A 10184-nucleotide genomic window follows, 5' to 3' on the forward strand; every position below is an offset into this window, starting at 1 on the left:
CTCGAGGCCCCCCGGTGTGCCCGGGGCAGGGCCCTGCCTCCCGTCCCGTTCCGTTCCATTGTTACCCGCCTGTCCCAGCACACCGACACCGAGGAGTCCGAGCCCACAGGAGGCCACGGCCCCGGCTGGAGCGAGGCCGGCCTCCCCGGCCTCCCTGCGGCAGCGGGAGATGCCCTCGCCGTGGTGCAGGCGATCGGCCTCGAGGCTGGCTCGGGCCATGCTCAGCACCACCAGAGCCGCTCGGCGGGACGCGGCCGCCCCTTTGGAGGCCCACGGGGCTGCTCGCTCTGCTCGGAGGCCGCCGGCCTCGTCTGGGGCCCCTTCTGCTCCTCGCCCTGCGGTGCTGCGGGGGGTCCCCGGGCCGGAGGAGCGGGGCTGGGACCTCGGGGAGCGCAGGCAGAGCTGCGCGGAGGCGCGGAGGCGCGGAGGCCAGCCTCCGCCCGGCTGGAGGCCACGCCGGTGGCACCCGCGGCATGCGATCCTCTGCCCACAGCCAAGCAGGTGGCGAGGAGACGAAGGAAGGGCACGAAGCCCAAGGGGCTGCGCGGTCCCTGCCCCGCGGGGCTCCCGTTTCGGGGCCGCGGAGGCCGCGAGGCCCTGGGAGCCTCCCCCTCGCCTCCCCCGCGGCGCGCAAGGGGTTAACCTCCGGACCAACGAGAGGGGCGGCCAGAGCGGCGCGGGGCGGCCACGGCGGAAGCGGAAGTGCGCGGAGGGCTGCGGGGGGCCGGGCCGGGCCGGGCCGTACCCGGGGGCGCTGCGGGGCCCGGCGGCGGTGAGTGGGGGGCGGGGGGGTCTGGAGAGGTCTGAGGGGGGCTGGGGGCGGCCTGAGGGGGCCGGGGGGTGGCTCTAGGGTCCTGGGGGTGACCTCACGGGGCTCTGGGTGTCCTAAAGGGGTCCGGGGGCAGCCTAAGGGGGTCATGGGGCGCCCTAAGGGGTCTGGGGGAGATTTGGGCGGCCTGGGGGTGCCCCAAAGGGCTCTGGGGGAGGCCTAAACGGGTCAGGGGGCGCCCTAAGGGGGTTTGGGGCGGTTTAAGGGGGCTGGGAGCACGTTGAGGGGGCTGGGGGAGGTTTGGGGGTTCTGGGGGCAGCCTAAGGGGTCATGGAGCGCCCTAAAGGGGTCTGGGGGAGGTTTAAGAGCTCTGGGGGTGCCGCAAAAGGCTCTGGGGGAGGCCTAAAGGGGTCAGGGGGTGGCTTAAGGGGGCCTTTGAGTGCCCTAAAGGAGCCTCTGGGCACCCTAAGGGGCCTGGGGGTGGTTTTAGGGTCCTGGGGGTGACCTAAAGAGGCTTCGGGTGTTCTAAAGGGGCCTGAGGGCAGCCTAAGGGCGTCATGGGGCACCCTAAAGGGGTCTGGGGGAGGTTCGGGGGGTCTGCGGTTGCCCCAGAAGGCTCTGGGGGAGGCCTGAGGGGTTCTAGGGGCACCCTGAGGGGGTCTGGGGGTGGCTTAAGGGGGCCTACGGGTACCCTAAAGGGGGCCTGGGGGCACCCTGAGGGGGCTCGGGGCCAGCGTAAGGGGCCGGGAGCTGAGCTGGCTCTGTGTGTGCCTGCAGATGCATCACTGCAGGCGGTACCGGTCCCCGGAGCAGGAGCCCTGCTGGGGCCAGCGGTGGAAGCGGCGGCGGTCCCGGAGCAGGGCCCCCGAGGGCAGGCTGCGCTGCCCGCCCCGCAGGGACCCGGCCAGGAGGTCGCGATCCAGAAGGTGAGGGATCGCAGGGGGTCTTCCTGGGGGGGGGGCAGGGTCTCGGCGCTGGTCCTCGCCCCAGAGCGGGTGCAGTGGGAAGGGGACGCCTTAATTGTTCCCTGGGCTCGCTCCGGTTCCGGGTCTGGGTTTTGTTTAACGAAACAAACGAATTGTGCCCACAACTGGCTTTCCCCATTTTTTTAATTAGTAGATTATGTAGGTGGGATTTGGGTGAAAGCAGTCAGCTGCCGGGTGAGAACCTTTTTGCCGTTCTGTCCTCAGGCTGTGAGCCTCTTGTGGGTTCCTCGGTACCTCCAGTCCTTCGGGCTGTTACTTCTGAGTCTTCTGTACCTTAAAAGCTCAGACTGAGGTTTCGCACAGGTGGGCTTGGAGCTGAGTGTTGCTGTTGGAACAGAAAAGTGTTATTTTTTGGTGTGTTTTTTTTTGTTGTTGTTGTGGATAATTTAGCGGGCAAGGCAGAGTGAAATTTGGTTCCTGACCCAAGCTGAAATGAGCCACCCCGTGCACATCTGCGTCCTGTTGAGCTGTCAGCAAGAAAGCCAGTCGTAGCCAAAGCAGAGGGGAAGCAAACAGACCAAAAAAGCTGCTTTTTGCAGCGGGAAGCAGCTGCGACAAGGGCTTGGTCGCCGTCAGCTGGGGCAGCAGCAGCCTGGCCAGGCGCGTGCCCGAAACGCTGCGTTGGTCACGTTTTGTGGCTTTTGTCAGCCAGCGTGCTGTGGTTTTTTTCTGTGTTGTGACGTTTTCTGCCTTAAAGGCGGCTTCTCAGTCGGCAGCAGGGCTCGCTCTGGGAGCTGCAGGGTTTATCTGCAGAGCAGAGGCCAAATTCTCCTCCTGGCTCGTGGTAGCGATCACCGGAGGCACGCGGGCACCGAAGGCTGGGTGTCTGGGGGCTCCCATCCCTGCTGGCGCGACGGTTCGGGCACCGCCGCTGGCTTGGCTCCTCACTCATTAAAAAAACACCGAGAGGCCTTCCTGGGGGAGGAGGAACGGTGCTAGGAAAGCACCCGTGGGTGCTGGGGGAGGCTCCCTGAAGTGGGCAGCTCGGACCCAGCCCTCAGCAGGCGCCTGGTGTCCCCCTGGTTCCTCCAAACGTGGGAACGCCGCGCGATCTTTCCTCTGGCAAAACTTTTCTGTTTCCCTGAGCAACTTGGCTGCGAGGCGGTCAGCGGCGGGGCCGGCTGGGGGGGCTGGCAGCGGGGCAGCGCGCCGTCCTCCTGCCGCTCCGACTCTGACGCGTCGCCTCTGCCGCAGCCGGGACAGGACGCCGCACCGCAGGAGGTACCGGGACAGGCGGGGCAGTGACGCCTGCAGGTTCGAGGAGCGGAGCCCGTCCTGCGGGGAGGACTGCTGCCCGCCCCGCGCGCGGAACTGCCGGCGCTCCCGGGGCCGGGAGCAGCACCGCGCCAGGCAGCACCAGCACCGCTGCCGGAAGCGCAGGACCAGGTCTTGTAGCAGCGCCTCCTCGGTGAGTAGCAGCCGGAACGAGCGCGGGGTCGGTCGGGGCCCTAACCCTTCTTCCCTCCTTTCAGCTCGGAGCGCGCCGGGTGAGTACCTCTGCCCCCCCCCGTCCGTTCGTTTCGTTACGTGGGGTGTGCGGTCCCAAACCCGCGTGGGGGGACGCCGGGAGAGGCTGTAGCTGGTGGTTCTGGTGGCCCAGCCCCCGGAGCTGCAGTAGGTGAGGAAACGAAGCCGCGTCCTTCACGGCCTGGGGGGGCGAGCGAAGGCTCCAGGTGGCACACAGGTGACACGGTGACAGCCAGGCTGCGGTGTCCCCGTGCGGGTCTCCACGCGGCGAGGCCCTGCGTACCGCTGCTGCTCGGGGGGGGCTGGCAGGCAGCGAGGGTTCGGAGCGCTCCTGGCAGGTGCCGCGTGGTTTGTGCCCCGTCCCGCGTGGGACCAGCCAGCCCCGCCGGGCCTCGTGTGAGCCGCGAGCGCTGTGGGTACCAGCCCCGTCCCCCTGCACGCGGCTCCCAGCTTCCAAAACCACGCCCGCGTCCTCTTTGCCTGGTGCCATGCAAGTGTCCCAGAACTGCACCTTCGCTGAAAACGTCGCTTTTCCACCTGACTGTGGGGAAACGCGGCGTTCCTTGCCAGAGGTGGTCCGAGGGTTATCAGGGAACGCTCGGTGCGGGGTGGGGAGGCTTCTCCCAGGGCCTGGAGCGGCCCGGGGGCGTCGCAAGGTGTGGGCCCGAGCGTCTGCCTCGCTGCTTCTCTGCAGCAAGGGAAGATTTGGCCACGCTGCACCACTCGGTTCCCTTCAGATACTGGCACAACGCAGGGGCCGGGTCCTGATCCCTGCATGGCGTGGGAGCTCTGGCGGCCTGCTGCTCTCCTTGCCTTCCTTCCCCACTGACATTTTCACTTTGGTCTCAGAGGCAGGGTTACGGCTAAAACGCTCCGGTGTGGTTTGCGTGTGTGCGTGCGGTGACCCGGTGTGCAGGGTTTGGGTGGCCTCAGCGGGATCCTTTCAAGGCTCGCAGCTGTCCCAGCTCTCCCCTCCACCTCCGTCTGGCTCAGCTTACCGGCCGGGCTTCGGAGCTCGTTCTTTTGGACCAGGTGGGGGCCAGGGGGTGCAGAGGAGAAGCCTGACAGAAAGTCAGGCGTGGGAACGCAGAGCTTTGCTTGCATTTCCTTCGCCATTTTTAGGGCTAAATAGAAAAGACCAGGCATCAGGACAGCTTGCTCTGCGGGCCCCGGTCCTTGCGGGACCGCTGGGCTGGTTTTCCAGTAGGAGCTAGCAGTAGCAGGGGTGAACGTGACCTCGTGTCCTCAGTGGAAGCTTGAAGGGGAGCGAAGCGCCCCCTGGGGACTCTCTTGACCCGTCCCTCAAGTTCTCGCAGGCTTCAGACTGCACCCCAAGGAGAAGGTGCAGCGCTGGGTCCGCTCGCAGCCGGGCGCACCGGTGGAGGAGCAGCGCTGTCGGTCCTGCCGGCAGCAGCAGGATGCGGCCCTGGGGGACTGGGGGACCCGTTAGCCGAGGGAGCACAGCGCAGTGACAGGGGCGGAGCTGCTGCTCTGGCTTCCGCTGGACGGCTCGTCCAAGCTGCCAGCTCGGCCAGCCTTCCTCACGTTTGCCAGCGGAGAAAAGGGCGTTCTTCTGGCCGAGCCCTGCTGCCCGCGCCGCCGGGGACAGCCTCCGGCGCTGCCGAGGACGCTGCTGCCCCGGGGCACCCCCGGGGGCCGAGCCCGAGACCGGAGCCCCCCAGCTGCCGCCCCGCAGAGAAGAGGGGGGCGTTTGGCGGCGGCACCAGGCGCTGCAGCTAACAGAGGGTGTTCTAAACGTACCTGTAGCTGTTGATTACTTTTCTGTTTTGAAGTCGGTTTGTGTCTTGACGTGTCCCTTGCAATATCCCTATCGTTATATATGCTGTGTGCCTTATGAAATGCTGGCATCTGGAAAACCCACCCACCGACGCACCGCCGTCTCTCCACCTTTGAATGACAACACAATCTGCCACTGGGGACTGCCCGCTGTGCGCGCTTGGCCGTATGCCGTGCCGGGGGGCGGTGTGTGCAGAGAAGCCAGCAGAGCAGTAAGCGCAGCAGGAGCGTGGAAGATGACAAGGAAGGCCACCTGGTGTGCAGGACCGGCGATTGGCTTCAAGAGCGATGTACAGCCACCTTTCGTAAAACTTTACCTCTACTTCCTATCCCCGTGTTAGACGAGATCTCTCTCTGTACTGGAGGGGTCTCTAGTGTTTATTGCTTATAATGGACTCACCAGTAAATTGCCTGAGGCAGACAATAGACACGTGAGCTTTAAAGAGCGTAGCAGTGAGAGACGTTTTTGTTTTGACGTGTTATTGCTGTGAAATTGCAGGACCCCAGCTCTCGCCCGGCCTCCGAGGCTCACACCCGCTCCTCTTTTCTCTCCTAGATGAAATCGTCGGCAGCCTCGGCGAAGGCACTTTCGGGAAAGTTGTGGAGTGCGTCGACCACGCCAGGTGGGCAGCCCTCACTTCCCCCTCACTCCTCTGTCGCGGCAGGGTTTGCGCTCGCTCAGCGGCTGAGGGCTTCGGGACAGGCCAGCCGGACGGGGAGGTGGCCTCAATCTGCCAGGGTGCTTCTTTCTTGCCTCCTCTCCCGTGATTACACCTGAGCCCTGCCCCTTCCTGCCCTCCTGTCTGGCTCTGCGCCCCGGGGGCAGCTGAGGGTGGGAGCCAGCGGGACCCCTGCCCCTCCAGAACTCCCTGGCACGGTCGGAGAGAGGCGGTGTGGCTGCTCGGGGGCTGCCGGCTCGGCACGTGGCGTGTCTGCAGCGCTCTCGTTGGAGTGTCGCTTGAGCAGCAGCCTTTCACTTCAAATCCGTGCGGGTATTTAATCGCTTGTCAAGGTCGGGACAAGGGCAGAACGGCTAATCTCTTACCCAGACCTCCTCTTTGTTTTCCCTGCACCATCACTCCCTCATCCTGAGCTTGCTGAAGGCTGTCTCCTTCCTCTGCCTGGTTTTATTTATTAGATTGCCACACACCTGCTCGCAGCACTGCACATGCAACATGGCACGGCTGAGCTGAGTGAAGCCAGTGGGGACGTGGTCTGAATATACCCTTGGGAACCTCCCTGTCATCCTACAGGCTCCTGCAGTGCCCTGTGGGATGTGCGTGCAGGTGATACCGGCTTTTTCTCTGACTCCTTTGTCTCTTCCCTTGCAGAGGCAAATCCCAGGTGGCACTGAAAATCATAAAAAATGTTGGGAAGTACCGAGAAGCAGCCAGGCTGGAAATTAACGTCCTGAAGAAAATCAAGGAGAAGGACAAGGAGAACAAATTGTAAGTTGCTGCGAAGCTCCCAGGCAGCCAGTACCACGTCCTCAGAAACGAGCAGCCTGCTTGAACAAGGTCCAAAGCCGCCCAGAGCTGAGGACTGGATGTACCTGCTGCTCGCCTCCTCTGTGGGGAAAACCTGTGTCATGCCTCTGCGTTTTGGAAGAAGAGAGCCTGGCCCAGGTTCTACCAAACACTAGTGTGCTTAACAACTGCTATGTTAAGTCACAGGGAGGAAAAATTGACCAGAATTACTGACAGCCACTTGCTGCTTTGTCCTGCTTTACAAAAAGAGCCCCCGTTTGAGCTGGGTGAGCAAAGTGGGCAGGAGTTTTCTCTCTAGCATAAATGGAGGGATTGCTGTGCTTCCAGCTCAGCCGGCTCAGGGCTTTTGTTCACCAAAAACTGGGAGAATTACTGTTCTGTCGAGTCTGAACGATGGTTAATCCTCATGCCGTTCTCTCTGCCTAGCTTGTGTGTCCTGATGTCGGACTGGTTCAATTTCCACGGCCACATGTGCATCGCCTTTGAGCTTCTCGGCAAGAACACTTTTGAGTTCCTGAAAGAGAACAATTTCCAGCCATACCCTCTCCCTCAGATCCGGCACATGGCCTACCAGCTCTGCCATGCCTTGAGATGTAAGTTACCCAGGGCCAGCCTTTGGGGTTGCCAGCAGCTGCTTGTTCTTCAGTGCGTGCTTTTTTGGGTTGTTTTAACCTATAGTAGGACCTGAACATCCTAGCTTCCTTTTCTGAAGCTTCTAAAAAGATCAGATATGATGATATCGGTGGAGTAGTCTTTAGATTTGCTTTCTTTTCCTTGTGAAAGGAATGGAGGAGAGGCTTGTGAGCTCTCTTGTGCCTTCTCTGTCAGGAATATGTAGTCACTGCTAGGCTTTGCCTCTCCAGAATGGGCTGGGAGGGAGGCAAGGAGTTGGCTTGCGTCAGGGTGTCCAGTACATGGACTTGGTGCTCCAGTGTCTGGTTCTTACGTGTTTTTTCCCCTCTCCTCTTCCCCCGTGCAGTTCTACACGACAACCAGCTGACTCACACTGACCTCAAGCCAGAAAACATCTTGTTTGTCAACTCCGACTTTGACACTCTGTACAACGAGAAAAAGGTGGGTTATGGCTGAGAGAGAGGTGACTAAAGCAGGAACGGCCGCCTGCTCCCGCGCTGCAGAAGGTGGATCTTCCATCTCCTGGGCATGCCTCACAAGCCTGTTTAGCAAGAACAAACTGGAAGCTCGGCCCCTTCTTTCCCCCGTCTTTTAAGAGCCTTAAGGCTCTGCTTCAGTGGCTCCAGCCCACAGCCGCAGTTCAGCTGCTGTCCTGAACGTGGACACGGGATGTGAATAGCTCAGAGCTTCCCACTCGGGATCCGTCTGATTAACAGCGTGGACATGGCCCTTCTGGGGACAGAGGGCTCCTGTCAGAGCCTACCCTAATCCCGAACCAGCTGTTAAAAGCTCTGGGGCCTTCTCCTTTGCTTGCAGAGCTGCGAGGAGAAGTCCATCCGGAACACGAGCATCCGCGTGGCCGACTTCGGAAGCGCCACCTTCGACCACGAGCACCACACCACGATCGTGGCCACCCGGCACTACCGTCCCCCCGAAGTGATTCTCGGTGAGCACCGCGGGGTGGCAGGAGGCTCTGCTCCACCACGGAGCTGGTGGAAGGAAGCGTGGCGGGGGTTGCAGGGAGCACAGAGCTAGCTTTACTCTCTCTGCAGAGCTGGGCTGGGCACAGCCGTGTGATGTCTGGAGTACCGGCTGCATCTTGTTTGAGTACTACCGAGGCTTCACGCTCTTCCAGGTATGACTTGCAAAAGGCATTGTGTTCTTTGGCCAAACTAAGACTTCTTACTGTCTGAAAAGGCTAGAATTAGGTAAAGGGGGGGAAAATGAAAGAATAGAAAAAGCAGGAGAGGAAGCAGAGCTGGACAGGGCCTGCACCATTCCTGGCTTCTCCCTTAGCCTCTCTACCTGTTTAAGCGACAGACTGTTGTCACCAGCTCTCCAAGCTCTGAAGCAGTGCGCTGCTGCTCTTTTCCTTTGCAGACCCACGAGAACCGTGAGCATCTGGTCATGATGGAGAAAATCCTTGGGCCCCTTCCCCCTCACATGATCCACAGAACTCGGTAAGAGCCCGTAACTGCACCGTCAGCGCGCAGGTTAGCTGGTTGTGGTGGCTAACGAGTCAGGATGCCAGCTGTGTTTGCACACCAGGTCTAACCTGTATAACCACAGGGAACTTGCTGAAGTTTGGGTTTTGAGCCTGATGACCGGTTTTAGGGGCAATGGTTCGGCTGCTTATGGAGGGCAGAGTTTATAGTACTAATTGTCATCGAGTCTCATGGGCTGCTGCTCTTCCCCTGTCCGTGGGGGTGAGCTCTCCGGTTCAGCCATACGAACACCTTTCCTCCTCTCCAGGAAGCAGAAATACTTCCACAATGGGAACCTGGTATGGGATGAGAACACGTCCGATGGGAGATACGTCCAAGAGAACTGCAAGCCCCTGCGGGTAGGTGGCAGAGGGCAGCTCTGAGGGGGTGCTGGCTGCGCTGAGGGGCTGAACTGGTCCGGGGCTCCCTTCCTGAGATCCACAGGGGTCAGGAAGGGAATTATCTCTGCTGGGGGTGAGGTCAAAACAGCCACAGCCTCGCTGTACGTCACAGAACTGGGGGCTGGGGCGCGCTCCCTGTTGTACTGGAGCCTACATGCATCTCGCCTGCCCTTCTGTTTCAGACATACATGCTGCACGACTCGCTGGAGCACGTGCAGCTCTTCGACTTGATGAGAAGGATGCTTGAGTTCGACCCTTCCCAGAGGATCACGTTTTCGGAAGCCCTCCTGCATCCCTTCTTTGCGGGCCTCTCTGCAGAGGAGCGGATGCTGTGCGGTCGCACCGCCAGCCGGAACCTGAGCAGATGACAGCCGGGGAGGTGACAGGGGCTGGGTTGGTACCGACAAGCTCAGCCTCGCCTCTGCAGCTCAGCTCCACCCCTCTCAGAGTTCAGAGGGGCACTGTGACACGAACCCTGGGCAGGGAAGGGGAAGAACAGCTCCGATGGAAAGCACAGATTCGTCTATTTATATGTTGTAAAGTTAAAATAAAGTGTTTCTTATTGTTTCATACTTCCCTTGTAGGCAGGGTGGAGGGCTCGCTTACTCCCAGCTCTCCTTTCTGTGCAGAAGATGGAGCTGTTGAAAAATAGTCAGGAAACTAGGCAGCAGGATGCTTTGCTTCAGTGGAGGGCAAAAAGTAAGGGGGAGGGGACCGAACTCCCCGGTCCCTGCCCTTGTGCCTCTGAGCAGTGCAGAGCAGCAGGAAGGCTTGCTGTGCCTGTGGGGGTCAGGCTGCAGCATGCCAGCAGACAAATGAAGAGCTGCACGGGAGTAGCACACATGAATAGTTGCACTTTATTGCAGGGCATCCCCCCGCAGAGGCAGGAATTAGTCATTACAGACGCTGGGGCACAAACGGAATACGGAGCGGTGACACCGGGCAGTGATCTTCACGTGTTAGAGAGCAGAGCAGCACTCAGGGGCAGGTCCTGTGCGGGGACAGAAACGATCTCAAAGTGATTTTTAAAAGTGTGGTGCATTCTTTGAATTACTCCAGCAATGTGAGGGAAGGGGCAACCAAGGGACCCAGCCCCTCTGGGTGCCGCAGGGCGTTCCAGAAGAGTACACCCCTGTAAATAAGACGCATTTCGTGTGGGC

The 10184-nt window shown here is 61.0% G+C and overlaps 1 protein-coding gene across 1 annotated transcript; it reads left to right on the top strand.

The window, feature by feature from the left end:
- Positions 1–169: 169 nt before the first annotated feature.
- Positions 170–9596, top strand: CLK3 (CDC like kinase 3; the record flags this gene model as incomplete). Its single annotated transcript, XM_080607772.1, has 13 exons — positions 170–772; positions 1547–1695; positions 2950–3163; positions 5216–5309; positions 5576–5642; positions 6351–6467; positions 6933–7099; positions 7486–7580; positions 7956–8085; positions 8192–8274; positions 8520–8599; positions 8892–8982; positions 9207–9596. 13 exons carry the CDS (start codon positions 170–172, stop codon positions 9390–9392), a joined length of 2076 nt encoding a protein of 691 aa, XP_080463898.1. The 3' UTR covers positions 9393–9596.
- Between the last annotated feature and the right edge of the window lie 588 nt (positions 9597–10184).

Source organism: Anser brachyrhynchus, assembly GCF_964034855.1.
Source record: "Anser brachyrhynchus genome assembly, chromosome: 11".
Classification (NCBI taxonomy): Eukaryota; Metazoa; Chordata; class Aves; order Anseriformes; family Anatidae; genus Anser; species Anser brachyrhynchus.